At 35.7% G+C, this 23,790-nt stretch overlaps 2 protein-coding genes and 1 long non-coding RNA gene across 7 annotated transcripts in view; 2 read left to right on the plus strand and 1 right to left on the minus strand.

Annotated features, from left to right (window-relative positions):
• Positions 1 to 2,794, minus strand: part of LOC126369477 (protein GDAP2 homolog) — a 93,007-nt gene extending 90,213 nt beyond the window's left edge. Inside the window, exon 1 of the mRNA XM_050013899.1 lies at positions 2,650 to 2,794. The gene's annotated coding sequence lies outside the window, so the exon portion shown is untranslated. The remainder of the gene's footprint in view (positions 1 to 2,649) is intronic.
• LOC126369481 (uncharacterized) overlaps positions 1 to 10,465 on the plus strand; it is a 44,644-nt gene extending 34,179 nt beyond the window's left edge. For 2 of the 5 annotated variants that reach the window (XR_007566714.1, XR_007566712.1), the window contains exons 2-4: positions 5,001 to 5,144; positions 5,655 to 7,580; positions 7,662 to 10,463. This is a non-coding gene — a long non-coding RNA (uncharacterized LOC126369481). Of the gene's footprint in view, positions 1 to 5,000; positions 5,145 to 5,654; positions 7,581 to 7,661 lie in introns of all 5 variants that reach the window. The other 3 variants (XR_007566715.1, XR_007566716.1, XR_007566713.1) reach the window with 3 other exon arrangements.
• Positions 10,466 to 11,328: 863 nt separating this feature from the next.
• Positions 11,329 to 13,573, plus strand: LOC126369479 (uncharacterized). Its single transcript, XM_050013901.1, has 3 exons — positions 11,329 to 11,482; positions 12,182 to 12,353; positions 12,734 to 13,573. The coding sequence occupies exons 2-3, from the start codon at positions 12,224 to 12,226 to the stop codon at positions 13,510 to 13,512; spliced, it is 909 nt and encodes a 302-aa protein (XP_049869858.1). The 5' UTR covers positions 11,329 to 11,482; positions 12,182 to 12,223; the 3' UTR covers positions 13,513 to 13,573.
• The last annotated feature ends 10,217 nt before the right edge of the window (positions 13,574 to 23,790 follow it).

The following is a 23,790-nucleotide window of genomic DNA, read 5'->3' on the forward strand; positions in this document are numbered from 1 at the left end:
CCCTTTCTTTGTATCTAATTATTCTCGTAACTGTTGCAATTATAAATAAGGATATAATTTTTATGATTATCAAAAAGGCCACATCGAAGCAATTCATCTAAATAAACACAATATTGCAATTTGACATTTGCGCATATAAAAGTAAGTGCGCAATGCAAACAAATGCCAAAAGAATATTGCTTTCTTAGACGATTTGCAAGAATGTGACCGTTTTAGACCTCCAGTATGTGAATGAATTTCCGCTGACAAGACTCGTGTAACATTATTCATCGACCTGTGCAAACGGCTTCTTGAGCAATATTTATAAATAAAAAATAGTCCTGCATGTTTGAATTACAATGTTTAAATTACGACGTAAAATTTAACAGCACATGAAAACTACTTCAGCTTTATACACATTCATGGTACGATGAAGAATTGAGGAGTCATTTCTCACGCTCCAAATAAAAAACCGTCGGAAACTAAAAGTGGAGCACGTATGAAAAGTCGGAGTAAAAAATGGATGAGCAAGGTAAGAGGGTTGCAAAAGGGTGGTTTCAAGTCGGTGTTTGCATTCAGAGATGAGCACGCCGGGATGAGCTACGGAAAGACAAAGACACTAAACACTGCGGAAAGATTAAGTAGAGTTTACAAGAGATGACTTTCCTATAGTTTATATCTTGTGTCTTATCGCCTGCGAAATCTACTGGTTAGATTTGGGCGTTCGGTCCGCTATCTGGAAGCCCGGCATTCTATTTTTTAACCCCCGACGCAAAAACGACGGGGTGTTATAAGTTTGACGTGTCTGTGTAAATGTGTATGTGTCTGTCTGTGGCATCGTAGCTCCCAAACGGATGATCCGATTTTATTGCGTTTTTTTTTGTTTGAAAGGTATATCAGTCGAGAGCTATGTTTCGTGGAAATCGGTTCAGGTCTCTTGTTAAGTGTGATAGGAATGTTACAAGCTCAGTTTGCTTGCAAGCATAATTATGTGAGATAAGTTAATTTTTGCTTTTTATATGGTTTAGCATTTTTAACCTTTTGTCATAATAATTGAGTACTGTTTTTTTGGTCGGGGGTTTTTAAATTTTTAATTTAATTTTTACCTCATCAAAAATGGTCAATACCTTAGCCAGCGCCACGGGGTCCGCATCGCGCGCGGATTGTACCTACTATATTGAGGTTTTCGACCAATAGCTATACGACGTTTATCCATGTAGATAGTATTCGCTGCGTCTATTGGTCGCGGCATGGATCCCGAACCGCCCGCGAGAAGTTCATGGATTTTGTCCTCCATAAAATTTAAATTATTGAGATTAATTTTAGAGTAGACAAACTTTATAAGAAAAAAGTAAGAAAGGAAGAGAGGCGTCTGCCCTGCAGTGGGATGGTGTAGGTTAGTCATAATAAAAACTTATATAGGTAGAGATAGGCAGAGTTACAAGTTATCGGGAGACATCTTGAAACCACACTTGGTATTTCAAGTCCCCAAATAAAAATAGTCAATCATGTTATGTTAGAGAAGGATTTACCTAATCTAATTTGTTGTTTAATAATGTGCTGTAATCTCATAATGATTTCTTATACAACCCCTTTTAATCTCTTTTGATCAAAACTAATAAACGTTTTTTAAATGTCTAAGGGTCTCAACCAATGTGTATTCAGCTTAAGTCTAGAACTGGAACCACAAAATGTCTCGTGGAGAGTTACATAAGTATGAATCTCACATGAGATTCCATTCAACCTTGACCTATTTACAAGTTTTTCATATTATTTATATAGGTACCTTCTTGTTTTTTTGATACTGAAAAATCATAGTTTTTTAATAGTATACACAGTTGCAAGCTTTATCAATTAGAGTTCTTAGGTTTTTGTTTTATTAATTAAAATTTAAAATTGTGTTGCAAGTCAGTTATCACATTGCCTTTGCCCCTTTAAATTAAGGCAATAATTCTTTATGCTTCAAAACTAGGTACCTAAGCAATTATCTTTTCATTGTAAGTACCAATCTAGGGAGCTATAGGTAGGTACATTTATTGAGGAAAATAACTAAGCATATAATATTCAGTTTTAATAGCATGCGGCAGAACCAACCAATAAAAAATGATTGAATTATTTGCATTAATAGCAGTTCAAGTTGATTACCTATGCCAGTTAATTACTACGACTTTAGTAATTACTGATTGGTAAAAAATATAGCTACACCCAAGCAACTGCTTACCAACAAATATTCATTGCGTGAACTGATTAAAAAGTTATAGTGCGTAGGTAACCTCTAAGAAGTTCTTCTGAAAAAATAAGTTTTGTATTTATCTATCTTTTTTTTTAATTCTCAGTAAATAAGCTCTAATCGATCGTAGTAAGAGCAACATATTACTTGTGCAGATATAAGCCCATTTTAATTAAAAACAGCATTTGATAAATACTTTTTAAGCCATTCTACACCGCATCAATTAGGTTCGGTCACACGTTGAATTGTCGAATCTTATCACTAATTATTTGCATACTAGTGCACATGTGCACACAGCCTCCTCTAGCCTACCTAGATTCTGGCTAGACCTATATACCTCTCGAATACGTTCCCTTTTCACGGTGACATTGGCCTTCCTCGCGTAGAATCAATACAAAATGTAAAGCACGATTTATAAGGAAAACAAAGCGAATACTCACGATATGTGACAGGAAAGTTGAAGAAACAGACACAAGCACTAATAAACTACGTGGCGAATCAAAAACACGGGTGTATTACACTAAATTATTAGGAAAAACACTACAGTAACAGATCGTACAATTTCCCTATCGGCCGCCCATTTTGTTTCTGTCAGTTTTCTAGTTGCCAGAGTGAAAAATTTGGGAAATTCTGCGTGGTTTCTACCAAAATGGATTCCGGGACCTGAAGAAAATACATTCTTACCGTTTATTTTCTTAAATGTAAGAGATTTTACTACATTTTTTTTATTCAAACGATTTTTCACTTTGTTGGCATAAAAACTATGAAAGCTAGAGAGCTGTATTTGCAGTATTGTAGACATTGTAGAGCCTTTGTAGAGCAAGTTACAAAAAATAAAGATAGTAGCTCTATCTAGTGTCAATTTTGAAAACCAAAGAAAAACGCTTTTCCAAACATTTCTATTGTGATACATTTTGCGCTGAAGCCTTCTTGGTTTACGTTCTTTTACACAGATGGCGCGTTGCTACCTTTCCTATAAAGTTCTCAACTTTTCTAATAGATGGCCTGGATTTGGCGCCAATAAGAAGTTGCTGAGACTGCCGTCAAGTCCTGTTTTTTATAATAAGAAATGTCGCATTCTTGTCGCACCCTGCTCAAGTCCCTGTTTTTATATAAGAACTGTCGCACTGACATGATCTTGAGGGCAGTCTCGATGCTGAGATTATTTATACCAGACTACATTGATTCGTAGATATCAGGCTATGTTAAAGTAATTGGGTCACGTAAGTAGGTATCTTGCGTTACCAAAACGAAGCAGTGGCCAGGAGCACTTAAATAAAACTATATATATGTATACATACCCACAACCCACTTTTATTTCATTCTCCATAACCTTTTCGTTGCCATCATTACCTAATTCTATCAATATCCACATCGATCTTAATTTGAGATGTCGATAATCTTTATAGAACTTAAAATTATATGGCAAATTGTGAAGTAGTTAGTGTTAAGTAGTAGTTTAGAATTATTTTTACTACACAGAAAATAAACTGTTAGGTCATATAAACAAAAATTAAAATCGGAAAATAAATTGTAACTACTTAATATTGAACAAGTTAGTCAAATAGAACAAAAACAATATAATATTGCTCCCTATTTGTCCGGCCAAGTAGTTAATGCCATCTGCGGCAAATTCACAATAAGTCACGTCAAAAGAATAAAAAAGAATAAATGTATCGCTACAGAGGTAGGCAAAGGTTTATAATATAAACTTACACACACTCCTTGCCAGTTATTAGTTACTACGTAGTTTTAATAATTGCATGTTATGGGAGCCTATTGTCATTAACCGGGCACGAATCCTGCAAACTAGTAGTCAAATAAACATTGCAAAAAGTGATATTCAGAACACACCATCTAAGTTTATTTTAAGTTATACCTGACATTTTCTTACCCACCATCGACAGGCAATCGACAGGTATAACATTTATGGAACACACGTCAATTTTAGACAGAAATAGACTTCCAAAATTGCATATTGGCCAATAACCGGACAGAATTAAGACAGCACACGTTAAACGGATTGCATATGAGCGAGATGCCTATTTTATTCGCCCGGGTTATTCTTGCCAATTATCCGACCCTGTGTCTGCAGGAATCGGGGCCATAGTCTTTTTTGTTTATTACTTAACGATTTACCTAGTGTTACAAATTCGATAATTAATTCAATTAAACAAACATGCAATATACTCCATCTTTGGCAAGAGTGGTTACCAATTAGCGGTAAGAAGGCCTACCCCAGAAATACGTAAACTCGCTTGACAAAGCGTCAATCTCTCGGTTAGACGACATGGTGGTATTAATAAACGAATCTCAACTTCGAGACTGCTCTCAAGGCCATGTTAATGTGACAGTTCTTACTCATACAAAACAGGGACTTGAGCATTATCTTGAGGGAAGTCTCAGTTGAGATTAGCTTATTAATACTACCCTGAGACTTCTATAATTTCTGTTGCAAGGGGTACTAATGCGAGTTTGAAAATTGGATACACAGGGAAAACGAATTGGGAACAATTTTTCGACGTCTAATGTGAAGCTGATGGCTTAGTATCCCACGGAGCTTGAATCTTCATGGTGATATTGGCATCAGGAAATATATAGAGCTTGGTGAAATCGTAGTTGCGATTGCAGAATGCATCGTATCGGTCGAAGGCGAGTCTCGTGGCGACGAAAGCGGAGACGAACACAAAGACAAGAAGTAACGCACACATGGCTGGACCGAGTATAGCGTTAATCTTGTACGAACCGTTGCGTTCTGAGCCCCCTTCTGATTCTACATCTTTATTTTCAGATCCCTTAGTCATTACTGCAAGAGAAAACAGTGATTTTAAGATATACGAAAGATACAATAAAACAGCGCAAAACGCTTATGCATTAGTAAACTTGTGGATTAAAAATGACACAGATTGATCGAAACTCAGAAAAGATACATAAGGTAAGTACAGTTTATTAAGTAAGAACTGTCATGTTGGATCATGATGTATAGAACAAATAATAAACAGGTGGAAGCACTTTATCGAGCTTCTTCACTTTGTTATTAATACATAAATAAAATCACGGTTGAAACGGAAATACGTATGAAATGCAGGGTGTTAGTGACATCGTAACGAATACTGCGGGGGATAATTTAGACCATCATTCTGACTTAACATCAAGCTGAATTTTTCGTCGCAAAACTTATGTTTTTTGGTGTTATTATTACCGTAATAAATACGTTACGATGTCACTTATACCCCGTTTAAGTACTTACACCTATAAGTACTTAAACGGTGGGGTATTGGTTGGCTACCTAGCCATGGGTGTTAGTGACAACATAGCGAATACTGAGGGGGATGATTCAGTTTATTTCAGATCATGATTCTGGGTTGATATAAAGTAGAATTTCCTTGTCGGAAAATCCATGTAAATGTTATGTTTTTTTAATTATTTTCAATTTCATTTTCAGTCACAGATGATGTAACACAGATGATGTCATCACAGTACCTACTTTCCAAGGATTTAGATAAATTCACAGGAAACCCACTTACCCCGCTAAGGGAAGTTCAACGGAAACAGGTAATACCTACTTACGTATACTTACTCTCATACCAAACCTCACACCCTTATATTAAATACCTTGCAGCCACTTTGGTTGTTATGTCTAAAGGTTCTGTAGTAATTTACGATTGCATTGTTTTTTTTTTATTTATTATTGTTCACTTGAGGAAGAGTCTGTTAAGACTTCCAGAATATTATTATGTCCGGGAAAATACAAACAGATTCCAAACCAGACAAAAGTAGGTGTTGTAAATATAGGTACTTACTATAAAGAACAGCATAATATCAAAAACTTACCGGACTATTTACTAACAAAAAATCAATAAAAACAATATATTTAGGTAATTCAAATTCGTGTAAAAGTAAAAGTAATATAAAATTGTAACCTTAAACTTGTTTACATGTTATTTTAGTTGACGTTTTGTCACAAGAGAGCATTTAGTTATCTGTGCTCAAAGCTCAAAGAAAGTCTAAAGAGGTATTTTCGTTTACTTACTGAAAAAAATGCGACTAAACTGACGCCAACCCATACCTCGCCCTCACATCCCTAATTTAAGAGCCACGCTATTAGCCACGCTCTAGTCGACGTAGTATTATCCATGCTATTTTTTTAGGGAAAATAGGGCAGTGGTCTCCCTCTTGCCTTCCGCCCCGTAGTACTCTGTCTGACTTCGCCCTACTAACTTGAATCAATACAAGTAGGCAGTAGACGAACCTTTCCATTATTTTCACTATTCATTAGTAAAGCAAAAGCAAAGCAGAAAAGCAGACTACGGTCTGCTTTTATGGAAGAAGCAGATAGAAAATAAAGGCTGTCTAGCTTCGACCCTCTTGTCTTGTAAATTCTCGTTTAAAATACAACAGCAAAAAGAATATAATTCACTACGTACAACAGCAGAATGTCAATCACTTGTCAATTGTATGCAAAATTAACACGAAAATATAAATAAAAAAAAATAGTTATGATATTATCCTAATGGAAAATGTTTACTTTAGGTCCACATAAACTAAACAAATTCATGTATGAAGTCAAAGTATGGGCGAAAGTGCTAGGATTTCACGTCGTTCATTCTTTAAATTAAGACTAGTTGTGGCATCAGTTTCAATTTGCTTAATTGCGCTGTTTTGTTTAATGTTTTATCTTTTATGGAACATAAATGTAGACCGCAAGGTAAATGCCACACTTGTGGCAGTTTCGATGTCGTTAGAGAATAATGGTTCAATGAAAAACTACGAAAAACGTCTACCTAAGGAAATTGTTAAGACCCATTTGGTAAGGACTTGTTAAGACTATTTTCTTATTTTAACTACGAAAACCTGTAACCTACCTCCGCAGGGAATTCATAAACAAAAATCGATAAATGATTCCAAAGCGAATTTAGAGGTGTGAACACATCGGACACCATAATTGATACTGCGTTATAGATCTCGTTAAACATTTTCGATGATGTAGGTACTTCCTTTTCATCTATTATGACTCCAAGCTATTTGCAAGTAAACGAATAGCCGCTGCTGTTCACAAAAAATCTCTCGTTTTGATTACAGATGCGGCTACGCAACAAATTATTTGATAAAGTGAAAAAATCAACGACGCAAGAAGTTTTAGAAACGGAAGAATTCTTAGAAAACTCTACAATAAGTACTATGTTCACCGATCCATATACCCAAATATTTACCGCACATACTGCAAATTCATCTAAAGTAATGAAAACAATTACGAATGAAATATTGCAATCAACTGTATTGCTCGACACTACTGCGTCAGTAATAACTAGGCACCCACATGAGATCAAAGGGAACCTCAATAAGATGCAAGCTCCTGTTTATCGTAAAGGTAACGGAAAATAAGAACTAATATGGTTGGAAATTTTGAATAGGTATACCTACCTACTCATAATGGATATTTTCTTTGCAGTTGGCTTCAAAAGATCTGTTGATATTAAAGACAAACTGAAAGAAGTGGAAAGCAGTGACGCAGGCGACACTGATGATGACGATGATACTGGTAGAAGAAAAAGAGATGTAGATACTTGAATAATATAATGCAAGAATAACATAAAGAAGGAATTTACACTTGAAGAACCTGAAGACTTTGCTACTCTTCAGTTCAATTAACCGCTTTGTTGCAGTTGTAACATAAATGAATATTTGTATAAAAGTAATGATTTTGTGACGTACCTAGCGCAAAAAATGTGGACCTAACTATATAAAAATCAGTATGTTGACAAAATTATTCAAAATATTGAAACGTGAAAGATATTTATTGTGTAAATTGTTGTTGTCTTAGAAATATATTTAAGTAGGTACTTTGCCGAAATGAGTTTTCCTTCCATCGCGAATACTACGCATCGAACCAAATGAGATGTGGTTTTTTAAGTTTGATATCTCTAGGAACGACACGCTGGTATTTCTCAAGTAATACAGATTAATGACAGCCTGAGGAGCCTGAGGAGGCTATTGAAATATGAGAAAAGTGGAGAGACTATGCACCAGTGGAAAAGTATATTTCTTGCACCAGTGGAACAATGTTGACTGACAATAGTACCTATGTAGTTATTATAGTGATATACTATTGGTGGTATCAATGCTTAAATCGCTTGCACTGGAACTTTACGAACTACTAGGATCTTTTCTATTATTTCAGTTCATTATTTCAGTTCAACCATAGAACAACACAAGAGGGAGTAGCTATACGTAGATGTTCCCCTGTGTGAACCTATATTTCCCCTAGGACAGGTAGTTCAGGTCCATGTTGCTCTACGAGTTCAACCGATTTCAACGAATGCAACACGTAACTTCGTTCTATCAAGTTTTTATTATTGCGTATGACAGACAAAAATAAAATATCCTGCGTGGATCATATATCCAGCTGAAGCACCCCTAACCAAGTCTCTGCCGAATCCATCACACAGTGCAGCTCAGCTATGCCACCTGGGAACCGGTGCAGAGGGCACTCGTTCACTATGTGAGATATGGTTTAATCCAGGTATGGCGACTCCTTTAAGCCCCATTTATGTTCTATCAGGTGTTAAAAGTTTTTATCTACCATAGAGAAGTTCTGTCATTGTACCAATCTGAGGTACCAATAAATAAATTGAAAATTGTCGGCGGTCCTAGGTATTGTCTAGGAAACAGCATTGTTGTTTATTTATGTTTTCTTACATCTGTCATCTTGGTCAAGTGTGCGTTGATTGTTATGTATTATCTTGAAGATTTTATTCTGGACTTTTTTCCCCTTTCCTTGTACGTATTGTTCTTTTGCTATCATCTTTATTTGTGTGCTTATGCATTATGTATGTGTGTATTTCTGAATGATATGAAAATATGTAGATTTTTGCGAATGAAGTGTTTTACTTACTGTAGTGACAAACTGGAGGTGAATGACCGCGTGAGTTACCGAGCAAGGCATTCTCTGCCTTTGGCGCACACTTACCACGTTGTTGATTTTTTTACTTATTTAAGATTGACATTCACTACATGACCGAACAAAGGGGTAGACTAAGTAGATAAGGTCCCTTAATACGAGAATGAAGAACGAAAAGTTGCATGGTATGTCTTGCGGACTAAATATGAAATTATCGTTAGTGTTCAAGTAAAATGCAGTTGCAACTATTTTATAGAAGCAAACCAACCTTGGATAACGCCTGATATATTCATGTGAACACAAGTCAAATGTGTGATTGCTAACTCAAATTCATCAGGCAAAAGTAAAATATAAGTTATATCTATTACTTCATTGTACGAAATCTCAGTAATCAGCACCGCGGTTTCGTACGATTTGCCGTTCCCCCTCGTACCGCATCTGTGTTCAATGAGCTTAATATTAATTATAAAAGCTTTTCCAGGTTCGAATATCACGATATGAGGCTAGCGGTGTATCTGACGGCATTTTCCATCGCTGCCTGCGTATTGTTTATGGTGTTTACGTATATGCTGACATTGGCTGATAAGGGACTGGGGGTATTGTGGAAGCTCACCCACAATAAGACACCAGACCCTGACGATAGCACTTTACTTGTAAGAAGATTATTTTAGCAAGTTACTAAGTTGTTCAGTTCAGATGAGTATAGGATCCTAAATTGAATTGTGTTAAAAATTCACAACCCGATTTGAATGAACGTCAGCTCGCGATTTAGAATATTGACTTTATGTCATGTTTGATTGAATCCTAAAGTAAATCGCAATAGAGTTCATATAGTAAGACTTATGGAACACTGAATATTGTACAATCGCGATCCTCCAGTTTTTTAACTCCTCTAAGCAGTTTAATTACCAATTTAGGTCAATGTGAATAAAAACTAGAAGCTTCAATGTAGGCGGCAGCACTGTTGAGTGTTCCTATTTTGATTTTGAGTCATGAGCAAGCTTATGTTATGTTGTATGTAACTAGTTATACATATTTTATTTCAGCCACCTGAAGACTATATAGATTTCAAAGCTTACTTAGCGAACAAGTCATCCGATTATAATATGAACCTTGTATGAAACCAGCGGATACCTATAAATAATTAAGATCTGTACAAATAAAAGAACCATGTATTAGTCTACTGTTATTCTATACTTAGTAAATATAATTAATTGTAATTTAAAAATTTGTTTATCTTGACGTATGTACAGGATGTTAGTAACAACGTAACGTAAACTATGTGAGATGAATCAGACCATAATTCTGAGTTGATATCAAGTGGAATTTTCTGTCGCTAAAGTATGGTACTAAACATAATTAAAAAAAAAACACAAAAAATTCTCAGACAGGAAATTGCAGTTGATATCAACTCAAAATCATAGTCTGAATCATGCCCCAAAGTTTTTGTTACGGTGTCACTAACACCCATACCTACCCGTATGGCTATTTACACATAGGTATATAATTGAAAATAATTAAAAAAGAAACCTAAGAAAAAGTATTGAATTTGCGACGGTAAATTCCAATTGATATTAACTCAGAATCAAAAAAAAAGAAACCTAAGAAAAAGTATTGAATTTGCGACGGTAAATTCCAATTGATATTAACTCAGAATCGTGAGCTGTACCCTCAGTAGGTATTGGGTACGACGTTACGAGTACTAACACACTGTATACAGTACAGTCAGTGTTCTAGCATAAGCGCTACTTGTACAAAAGGTAAGTACAAATAAATTATGCTAAGTGTACCCGTAGAGCGACTCGGACCTCCGGCGGACCTAAGACTGTACCAAGTCACGCCAACATAAGTCACAGGCCTACCGGACCGAAGGGCCGAAATACAAGTCGCAGGTATACATTCATTTAAGAGAGATTTAAAAGTTTCTTCTCAGCCATAATACATTGCGAAATTACATTAGATTCAAAAATGTCTTTTTAACATTTTTCAATAATGTAAATGTCCACAAAAATTTTGTACCTACATAAAGCCGAGGGTTTAGGTACTATAAAGTTTGTGAAGCCCTGTCACGTTGGTGCAAAAAGAAAGAAAACAGTTTTAAGTGTCACTTGGCTGAAGCCGAATTTTTGAATTGGCAATTTTATTCCTAATATATACAACTTTGTCAATTATCATAAATGGGCAAAGCAATTATATTCATTGTTGTATATTCCTTGTTTCTAATCGGTTTGTTTTTTATATTTTTATATTTATTGAGCACTGTGAATCCTCGCAATGTTTCTCAAAATGGAACGGAGGTTTTAGATGAGGATGAATTATTTGGTCCTACTACGATCACTTCCGAAGAAACTGGGGAAATTATTGTCGGAGAGGTAAGTACCTATTCAAATGAGGGATTTTCCAGGGTACGTTCCTCAAAATCAATATAGATGGCGCTGTACAGTTTTTTATTCGTTTAACCTTCGACATTCATCGATAACAGACATATGCATCTTTCATCTTTGTTTTTGGGTATAAATGCTGACCCTTTTTATTACACCCAGTCACAATTACATCTGCCACCCATTATTATTCTGATCAAAATAAGGAGAAGCAATATAGGTATCAAGATAATTCAATACATAATGTGATCCAAATATCAAGCAACAATTATTTTTATATTATGTATTTATATTGTATTTTGGAATAATTATGTACTAGAGTAATGAAAAAAAAGGTAATTATCACGTTAAAACTGAACAGCGCCATCTGTATGGATTTAGATAAACGTACCCTGGAAAGTACCTCATTATCAGTTCCATTTAGAATAAAGACTCTTTTTCAGTCAAACCCTCTCAATGTAGAGTAACCTTCTGTCCTATCTACTCAGTCTTAAGCCCTGCCTACAAGTTCTTTTTACAATAGACATATTTCTTTTTTCTTCTTTGATTTTTACAATATTTCCTCACCGAAAATCAAATCCTGGACCTTCACATCTAGAACGATCTAACCATTAGACCACAGAGGCCATGCATTGCGTTAGAAAAATCACAATCAAATTTTTGTTACTTTAGTTTAAATTTTATTTCCAGGCAGGAAATGTTGGTATTATAACTAATACAATTACTACTGTAATGAAGACCGCGGTGGTATTAAAGCCAACTTACATCACACAAAGTAGTACAGAGAGCACATCCAGAATTTACAGAGAAATAGAACCAAGGAACGATATTAAAAGATTGCTTTCTGACCCTCATTTTGAAGGTAAGCAAATCCACTAATTAAATTTTAAATTACAGATAAAAACGAGAAGCATGGAATAAATAGGTACACTTTTAAGTGTGACTCTTTTATTTTTTTCTTTTTCCTGTTGCACAAATCTATAATTTTGTCGCCCTGAGTTGGGTTAACGTTTATATTATATTAATAAAGTTTCTTTCATGGGGTAAAGTAACTACCTAAAGTGACTACTCCACTACAAGTTTGCCTTCTGTCTACTTCTGGTTCTAACTATTTTTATACGGATTATACCTAAGCAAGAGAGGAGGGCAAAATTAGTTTTTTTTTTATCATTTTCTATTTTATTATGTTTATAATTTAATGAAAATATTTTAGGAGAAGATTCTAACTAGTTATTTTAAAAGGTTTCAGAAAATCGGGCTCCGATGTGCAGCTTCAACCGAGCGGCAATCAAAGTATAATATTTAAAATTTTAGACAACGATGGATCATCCAGGGTTGAAATAAAAATCAACAACAAGAAGAAACGAAAGAAAACGAGGAATCTAAGAGACAATAGTAGACAAAGATTTCCCCGAAACGATACAAATGTTCGAGAATTAAGTAATTTAACAAAAGATACTGTACTTATATTGCTACCCAACAATACGTTGGTATATGAGGTGAAAGAACCTGATACTCTTATTAAAATTGAAGCAGAAAGTGACGTTACAATGATTAAAGAGTACTTAAGAGAAAATCCACTATTACTTACTAAGGGTTTAGAGGTACCAAATTCTTCTAAATTAGTTGAAGAAATAACTATAAGTGACTCCTTATATGTCACGTTAGAGACGCGGACTGAAAACGCTACTACGTTGGTAGAAGATGTCACAGAAGTAATAGAGCCTATTATGGCAGCGCAAGATCCCGTGATTCTAGCAGAAGCATTGCCAGCAGAAGATCCCGTAATGTCAGCAGAAGATAACATGATGCCTATAGAAGACGCAACACTACAGGCTGAACGTACTCAGACGCTAGTAAAAGACATCAAAACCCTTAATAAACTAGACTTAGAAAGAGCAAATGAAATATTACTTGACAATTCATTGGGTAAAGCAGAGCTAGAGCGTTATTTAGGATCAATACCAACTTTAACTTCTAAAACAACCCACGATTCATATCAAATGTCACACGAAGAATGACAGTTCTTAAATAAAATAAGCAATGTAAGGTCAGTTAGTTGTTAGAAGAAATTCAAAAGCATTGTAGGCATTTTCTATTACTTAGTCCTGACTAGACTTGATTAGGTACTCGGAATTCAAGCCTTAAAGTATAGTTATTGAATAGTTCAAAGTTTCAAATATTAATTTACTCTGTTTACGTAATAAATATACATATCTACTGTTTAATTATTGTGTTTTTATTGTTTTGTAATTATCATTCCTAGCTATTTACAACAGGAAAAAATACCTATCTAGCAGCCCTTTTACTTTCCGGTTTCGTAAATATTATTTTCGTAAAAAATAATTATCAACTAAAATAAAGTCTAAACCCTTTTACGGAAATGACTTCTAAAATGCTCATCACAAACTTTGTAACAAATTCTAAATGTGTGGTAAAATAAAATTACATTTTAAAAATGCTTCCGAGCAAAGAAACGTGGTTGGTTCTGTTATTTTCCACTGCATTTTTTACTTATAACTTATACTACAATCGCTAAAATACGGTGCATGCAAAATTGTAAAGTCGATTGCATAAACTACGCAGAACTTCAATGTGAGACTGGGAGCAGTAGACAAAAAATCATTATCCTCTCGGGCATAGCATAAAAATCAAAATGTGATTCATTTTAATCCATCTTTAGATTCACATACTGTGTGTGAATATAAATTGTGAAATGCATCACTAATATTTTCTACTATTATTTCTTTAACATTTAAATCAGGAGTCGGCAGCCACCATTCCCAGATCGTTAGTCTGAAAATGACCTTAAACTTCCCAGAATATTTCGACTAATAAGTAATGACTAAAAAAAATTAACTACGACAGCCAAAACCTCCAGCGAACAAAGACAAAACCGCACAAAACCTGCACGTTAATAGAACGTAGGTGCAACAACAACAATGTAAACCGAGCGACCGGCAAGGCCGTTCAAGGCAGGCCGGCGCGGGCGCACGTGGGAACGCCACTCTCTCGCCGATTTCAGCATTTAGCAACTGCCCCCCTCCATATCCTGGAGCCTCGGGCTATAATACCGGTAGACTAGTTGCGGACTAACTGATTCGGTTGGTCTGTTGTTCTCTCTGATTACAAGGACAAAGGAATTCTTAGAGAATGATAATATTGACCATTGTTTTTTTTTTTGTAAAATGTATACTGTAAGTAATTAATGTGCTTTACTTAGGTAGGTATTTATTTTATAATTATTATAATGTTGAGCGATAATCTTAGGAAACTTTAGGAAGAATTCTAGATTATATTTGCCAGAAATTTGTCAACTAAAGCGTTGAAAACAGATAGTCATTTTATTAGGTAACCTGTTTTTACGAACAAAGAACTCCGCTCCTAAACAAATATATCAGAGGTAGGTATTTACTAGAAAGTTCTTAATTCAGAAAAGGATATTTAAAAATGTGGGTTTAGTTATATTAAAATTACTTTCTTCCCAAATCTAAAGCTAAGCGATGACTCTTGGGGAATACCCGTTTTTGCTCAAAGTAATAGTCCAGAAAAGGTTTAGTACGATCTACTCTGAACCGGCACGTGTTTATGAATCGATTGATAAAATGAGGAAGCAAAAGACACTTCTCTTGCTTGTGTCAGGATCGCAGCAAATGGAATTCCATAGTCTCTGCTTACCCAGGTGGGAGATGTGAGTTTATGTATGTATGTTTGTGGTACGATTGACTGCAGATAATACTAAAAGATTTCCGTTTTATTTGACAATTTTATCAGTGCTAGTGTATATACCTACCCACTACTCTTCTTTAAGAATTCAACGAGTTCCCCTCTAAGAGAGCAATATGAACGTTACTGGTAGAGCAATGCACAATGCTCTGTTTTGTTGACATGTTGGTAGTGTCAAATCAAAGGAATTGAAACGCTGTTGCCGATGCCGCTTCAACCCAGCTCTCTTGGACAAAAAACTTTTAAAAGTGAACGTAATAAGTATTCACTATGTGATTCTAAAACTACTTCTTGTAATTGAAATTTTATCCTTGAATTATGTTACTTATTTTAAATTGCTTATAGGTACCTATTCAAAATTCCAATGACTCAATCTGAAGTCAAATTTCGTTCTAATAGGAAATAAGTTAGTAAATTGAATAAAATTGAATAATCAACGAGGGACTTACCAGGCTGCGTTCCTTAAAAACAATATAGATGGCGATGTAAAGATATTTCTTCGTTTAACCTTCAAATTTTCATGGATGACAGAAATGCATCTTTTATCTTTGTTTATAGATATAAATGATGACCCTTTTTATTACACCCAGGCACAATTTCATCTTCCACCCATTATTATTCTAATCAAATTAAAAAGAAGCAATATAGGTAGCAACATAATTCTACTCATAATATGATCCAAATATCAAGCAGCAATTATATCGAAATATGCTTATGCCATTACATTGTATTTTTTGAATAATTATTAATTGGAGATGTCCTTAGAAAAGGTTTAATACGATCTACTCTGAACCGGCGTGCGTGTACGAAACGATTAATGAATGTGGAGGAAGCAAGAGAAGTATTTCAGGATCGAAGCAAATGGAATTCTATAGTCTCCGCTTACCCCGGTGGGGAATAGGCGTGAGTTTATGTATGTATGTTGGATAATTATGTACCAGAATAATTAAAAAAAAGTAATTACAAAAAATAAAATTAACACTTTAAATCTGGGCAGCGCCATCTATAACATTTTTGGGGAACGTAGCCTGGATAATCCCTCATTCAACTTCAGTTTGAAATAAATAGTGTTAATCATTCGCGTCGACCTTCGTTGGACAACTTTGTGTGGTAGCCGTCAGAAATCGTTGCACGCTTATTTCTACCGGCTATGTCATTTCTATAGGTTTTCTTATTCTTAAGTTATTTTACATACATACAAACATAAAGTCACGCCTATTTCCCACCGGGGTAAGCAGAGACTATAGAATATATGCTTAAGTTATTTTCATTTTGAAATCGATTGTATGCGATTCATTTTCCAAATTTTAGATATTTATAAACGCTTTGCTGCCTGCGCTGGCTGAATCAACACTATCCTCTTCTTCGGCTTGTCTCTATCGACGCACTTTGGGCAGGTATACAGGATGTTAGTGACATCGTAACGAATATTGAGGGAGGTGTTTCAGACCATAATTCTGGGTTAATATCAAGTGCAATTTTACGTCGCATAATTTATTCATGTTTCATTTTTAGTTTTTTTTTTAATTATTTTCAATTCTATACTTTTGCAATAGGAAATACCACTTGATATCAACTCAGAATCATGGACTAAATCATCCCCCTCAGTATTCGTTACGGTATCACTAACACCCATATTTACTTGTATGGCTACTTCATAGATAACAGACATAATAATGCATTTTTTATCTTTGTTTTTCGGTATAAATGATGACCCTTTTCATTACACCCAGGAACAATTACCTCTTCCATCCATTATTATTCTGATCAAAATAAAGACAACAATACAGGTAGCAACATATTTCTATACACAATGTGATCCAAATATCAAACAACAATTACTTATTTTTATATAAATTGTAGGGGCCCTATTTTTCCCTAAAAAAAGTAGCACGGAGAGAAAATGCTACACCGACAAGAGCGTGGCTCTTAAATTGATGATGATGATGAAATTGTAGGGAGCGCTGGTAATTTTAATAAAACCCCACACAAACAATTGAATGAACTGTATTACTTAGGATATTAATTTAATTACTTACTTACTGATGTAAGTAAGTAGTCGTTACATGAGTCATGTCAGGGGCCTTTGGCAGCCCAATAGTAACCCTGACACCAGGGTTGATGAGGTTGGTACGTCACCTCACAACCCACACGATAAGAAGAAGAAGATTACAAGATCCAAACATTGAGGAGCGTTGGCTTGCTCGCGCTAGAGATGTGACTGACCATAAATGGTAGACTATTAGGTATGTCCCATACAAAATTGCCATTACATTGTATTTTAAAATAATTATGTACCCGAATAATGAAAAAAATAGGTAATTATCACGTACAACGCCATCTATATTGATTTTGAGGAACGTAAACTGGAAAGTTCCTCATTTTCGATTGTAACTTGGTCTAAAATATAAAACGTTATATGTAAGTACTATTTCATTTCTTTGTACAAACATTTAATTTAAACAGTTGGTGATTTCTTGGTATTTTTGGGTATATTAAATTTGTGCGTTAACCTCCGCCTACCTAGGGAATTCATGAAATAAATTTTCGCTTAGTTTATTTTAATAAATCTCATCTGAATATGGAATATTATTTTTTAATACAATGGAACCTTAGTGAAAAATTGGCTGGTATTAAAAAACAAACACGCTAGCTATATTTAGCTGAAAGTATTTTTGTGTTTGTTTTTTTAATACCAGTCAATTTTTCACTTCCATCGTTGTCGACAAAGAGGACAGAATACATCATTAGATATTTATGACGATGGTCGAACGAATATCATGGTCCAATGGTTGTGCGTTTGGCTCACAATCTAAAGGCCCTGGGTTCGAATCCCGATGGGGACATAACAAAAATCACTTCCATCACATTGTCCGAAAGTAACTAAAACGGTTTGTGCTTCGGAGGGCACGTTAAGCAGTCGGTTCCGGATACCATATTAGTGCGTAGGGCTCACGATCCAAAGATCCCAATCCCGAATCCCGATGGGGACATCACAAAAATCATTTCTATCACCTGATTGTCAGAAAGTAAGTAAAACGATCCGTGTTGGCACGTAGAACAGTCGGTCCCGGTTACTATATTTATTACCTAAGTTGTAAGTACGTTATCGTTACGAGGCATGTCAGGAGCCTATGTCAGTTCAATAGCAACCCTGGCGCCAGGGTTAATGAGGTCGGACATTGACCTCACAACACGAGAGAAGAAGACTGACTCACCTTTGCCCTGTCTTACCTTTATCATCCGACCTGTCGGTATAAAGCGAAGGAAGGGTTATTGAAAACCGCCAAGTACTAGTAGGTATGAATTATACAGCGGTGGACTCCAGCTGCTAACTTTTTCAATTTCCCGTAGGACCAGTCTGGGGACTATTACCTATGGCACAGCTGCAAAACAAACCACACATTTTCGATATATGTATTTGTACCATTATTTCTCTATTTCTGTACTGTAAAGTAACTTTTGTACCATTTTCACTAATAGTCACTTTAAAAGATTCACGTAGTTACTTTTTTATGTATGATGATTCCGTGCTTCGTTAAGCCGTTGGTCCCGGCTCTTAGTCGGACAAAACACCTCTACCAACCCGCAGGGAAGTAGCGTGGTGCAGTATGCTCCATATCATACCCCTCCTGTTGATTGAGAGGAGGCCTGTGCCTGTGGCACGTATAAAGGCTGTTTATACTTTATTGGCCTTACAAATGGCCTTACTGAGGAGCTCGGTGGCGCAGCGGTTAACGCGCTCGGTCTGCGATTGTTGAAGTAAAGCAACTTTCGCAAAGGCCGGTCATTAGATGGGTGACCACAAAAAAAGTTTTCATCTCGAGCTCCTCCGTGCTTCGGAAGGCACGTTAAGCCGTTGGTCCCGGCTGCATTAGCAGTCGTTAATAACCACCAATTCGCACTGGGCCCGCGTGATGGTTTAAGGCCCGATCTCCCTACCCATCCATAGGGAAGGCTCGTGCCCCAGCAGTGGGGACGTTAATGGGCTGATGATGATGGCCTTACAAATAAAAAATCCTTCCTTATTCAAGATTATACTAGGAATAGTTAAACCTGGTATAGATAATTTAAAAAATCCGAGAAGAAACCAACAAAAATCACATTTACAGATTATTCTGAACTTAAACTAGGGTGAGGGTTAGTTTAGCGAGAGTATTAGACGTTACATCAAGGTATAAGTTATTTAGAGTTTATGTGTAGATTGTGTTAATTATTAGGTTATGATCGGTATGAAAAGTTACACCAGGTTTATTTGTAAGGCAGTATAATAATATACTTTATTTACACAAAAAAGTGATAAAAACATCTAATAAGATAAAACGCAATTACCTTACTTATTCTTTTATTTCTCGTGATGTCGTCCGTCGTGTTGCTTACTGTGGATACAGGATGACTGGCGAGTAGTGTTGCTCTTTAATCGACTGTATAATCGATCAATAGTCGATTATTTTCCAAGACCCTAAATAATCTAAATATCTATACGTCTATCGATAGTATCGATTAAATCGGTGCTATCGATTTAAAAATTATATCGATTATAATCTAATTTGTAAGATATAATCATTATATCGAGATATTGGTTAAGATAGTATTATTCACCTAAATTATGTAACAATACTATCTTAACCAATACACTTAACGATATAATCGATAGTATCGATATCGATATAAACCTAATATTTTTTTTTTTTTAGATTATATCGATTAAACGATTAAATCGAAAAACAAAGGAAATTTTAATATAGAAGTAAAAAATTCAATAACGGTAGTATCGAAGGCATATTGATATTTAGATTATTTAAGGGGTCCATAATCGATTAATCGGTAATCCGACAACACTACTGGCGAGGCGAGTGATTATTACTATGAAGGTGTCACTACCCTCACTTTACTATTGTTATTATTACATGAGAAATGTTAAGCCGTTGCTCCCGGCTATTACTTACTGATGTACTTAAGTAAATAGTCGTTACATGAGCCATGTCAGAGGCCTTTGGCAGCTCAGTAATAATCTTCAGTTTGGGTTGATGAGGTAATCCTCCACACAACCTAGACGTTAGAAATGGGCATTCGACCGTGGTCACCATAACGGAACAAAACGTCGGAAAAAAATATTGTTTTTTTTTTACAAATTTAATAGAGTAAACTATTTGATAGCTCAATAAGTTCAATTTGTAATGAAGTATCCTGATATTCTAGACAAATGCATAATTTATTTTATAGATAATTAGCTCGCATTTTCGGCTGCAAATCTCACACACTTACAAGCAAATCAGTCTAGCCTTAAAATCCCCAGGTATATAAGTAATGACAAATAAAAGCAGCATGATTCCTTGCTTTTGATTTCCATAGAAAAATAAAATATTATTTGAAACGTCTTAGTTTGAGAATAGCTCCCGGCTTCAAGTAATTTCATGCAACGCCTTCTGAACTTCAGCGTATCAGCGATAAACTTGTAATATTTATCGGTTCGGCCTGTCTTCGTGCTTGAGGAAAATATATAATACACACGCATACATAAACTCACGCCTATTTCCCAGTGGGGTAAGCAGATACTATATAGACCCTTTTGGTTAGATCCTGGCACACCTCTCATCCTTCCATTCATCAATCGATTCAAATACGCACGCTGGTTCAGAGTAAATCGTGCTAAGTTTATTTTAAGGACATCCCAAAATAGGAAAATACTTACCTACGTCTTTTTAGGTCTTCATCTGCCAACTACAACAATTGACTTCCGATTTATTTAAAACTATTCCAATATTTGAGTAATAACGTTTTTTTACTCTGTAAGTAGATGGTATTTGTAGAAAGGGTATGGGGTCACTACGGCCCATTCTCATAAACACAGACAAAAAATATAAAAATAACTTACATGTAAGTTAAAAACTTTATATTTTATATAAGTTTTTATTTTTCCCCCTACAAGGACGTCGATGTCGCAGCCCATGAGGACGATGAAGGGACGAGATAGACGCTAGAAGAAGGGGAAAGAAGCGGGAGGTCTTTGCCCAGAAGTACGATATAAATTAGGCTACAGAAAAAATAGCTTTTGTTATCTATATAATACATAAACTCACTGAAGTAAGCAGAGACTCTGAACGAAGCAGAAGTTTGTTATTAGGCTTTTATTGCATGTTTTTTTTAAAATTAGGTATTAACACCATGCATACACCATGTATAACGTTTCGGCCTTCGTGATCCAGTGGTTTGAGCGTTGGGCTCAAGATCCGGAAGTCTCTGGTTCAAAACCCGGTAGAGACATAATAATATCACAAAAATAATTTTCTGATCGCTAGTTTGGATGTCCTAACCAACTACCCTACTGGCTGATCACCTGGTCCGAAAGTAAGATGATTCGTGCGTCGGAAGGCACATTAAGCCGTTGGTCCCGGTTACAACTTACTGATGTAAGTTGTCAGGTGCCTTTGGCGGCTCAATAGGAACCCTGAGACCAGGGTTGATGAGGTTGGTAATCTACCTCACAACCCACACGATACAAGAGAAGAACACCATGCATGACAACACGTAGTATATCATCAACATGTACGTATAAATCCGGGGTCAGTTGTTATGACGTCAAAGAATAGAATATACAACAGAACAGCGGGACTTCGGCCTAGATACAAATATCAGTTTGCATCTGTTATCTACGCGTGTAAGCTTAATCGTGACGGCTGCGACTATTAAAACGCAATATTCAATTTTACCTTATACCTCAAATACCCACCCGTACAGTAGTATAGCCCTCTATAGATGTAAAACTTGGACACTGACACAGAAAGACAGAGGCCTTTGAAATATAGTGTTGGAGGAGGATGCAAAGAATAAGTTGGACTAAAAAGGTTACTAAAGAGGAAGTGCTAGTAGGAGTAAGGGAAAAGAGGCAAATATTGAAAGTTATTGCAGACAGATGAGGCAAGATAATTGGACACTTAATAAGACTTGACGAATTTATCGAACACATCGAAGGAAAGCTACAAGGAAAGAGAGGAAGGGGACGACCAGAAAAAGCTTACATGGAACAGATTAAAGAGTAGGTGAACGTCGTGTGGTGAACAAATCATTTGTTTAGGTCCGTGCTGGGATGTGAACCTGCGACCTTATAATGAGAGTCAAGCGTTCTTCCAACTGGGCTACGACGACTCACTATTATATTACGTATTCTTAAGTATCCCAGATACACAAATCAGTTTATTTTCATGGAGAACATTGAACCTGATCCAGAAATCACGCGCCACATAAAAGTAGCATTTTATATAAAGGTTCAGTATATTTTTAAGAAATATTAATTTTGACCGCTTTATGTACTTATGGTTTTGTATAACAAGTTATGTAGATAGTGATGTGTGTAATTTTGGTTGTAAGGTTTTATCGTGTACGGTCATGAGTACTAATATGCATACACTTTGAAACCATGTCACATTAACTTTTTTGACAAATTAAACCGTAAGTCTGATTAAATGTCAAATATGATAATGCGACAGGGTTCTAAAGTGGGTACATACTAAAAATTAAAATTAGTACTTATCTAAAAATTTACTACGTTATAATTAGGACCTGCTCAGATGAAATAAGAGTCCGTATTATATTGCAATCTACATTGTTTTAAGTTTACGCGGTTATTATCATAATTAAAACATATAATAACGGGTTCTTACCGCGTTTAAAATGGGGATATGAGACTTTAAAACGCGGCAAGAACATTGAACCTTAAATATAAGAACAAGGGAACAAACTTTTCGCACCTGACGCACCTCAGAAGACAAATCAATAGCCCGAATAGGGTACATGTGTGTTAGATAGGAACTTATACTTATTAATTGTCATCCTTGGGTTATCCCGTTATTTAAAAAAAAAGGTCCAGTTCGTTACAGAAGCCACAACCAATCCGACATTCCAGCCTGAAAGAGAATGTCTACCTACTTATATTTATACATATAACATAATATATGCTCACGAGTAAATTTCCAATTAGGCTAGTCAGAGATATATCCATCGCAAGATGAACTAAGTACCCACGCTTCACCGATCTTTCTGTTAGACCAAAGTTATAGATGAGCCGTATCGCCGTTTTGGGCCAACTATGTTAGTGAAAACTGCAGTAATGATAAATTTATAAATCATTGGTGCAAGTCCGGCAATGGAGATCCATCCTGCGCTCCTATTGAGAAGCAAGTCGGTGTACCACAGACCACAGGGACTACTTACATTTACTCGTATTCATTAAATATATACCTCCACCAACCGGCAGTGGAGTGGAGTATGCTCCATACCCCCTCCGGTAGATTGAGGGGAGGCCTGTGCCCACCAGTGGGACGTATATAGGCTGTTTGTTTATGTATGTATGTATTAAGTATATTGTTGCTTATATGTTCGACTGGTAGCGAATAAACAACAGAGCGCGTTCAGCTACTTATGTTGCCAGACATGGCTACAAAAATCTCGTAAAGTATGAAAACTTGAGGTAGTAGTAACGATCTGGTTTTCCCTACAGTAGACATCATTTTTAGACGGATCTCTAAAATGAGCTCATAGATTTATGGCATAAATATTCTCATTCAGAAATG

This window comes from Pectinophora gossypiella, chromosome 9, assembly GCF_024362695.1.
Source record: "Pectinophora gossypiella chromosome 9, ilPecGoss1.1, whole genome shotgun sequence".
NCBI classification, from domain to species: Eukaryota; Metazoa; Arthropoda; class Insecta; order Lepidoptera; family Gelechiidae; genus Pectinophora; species Pectinophora gossypiella.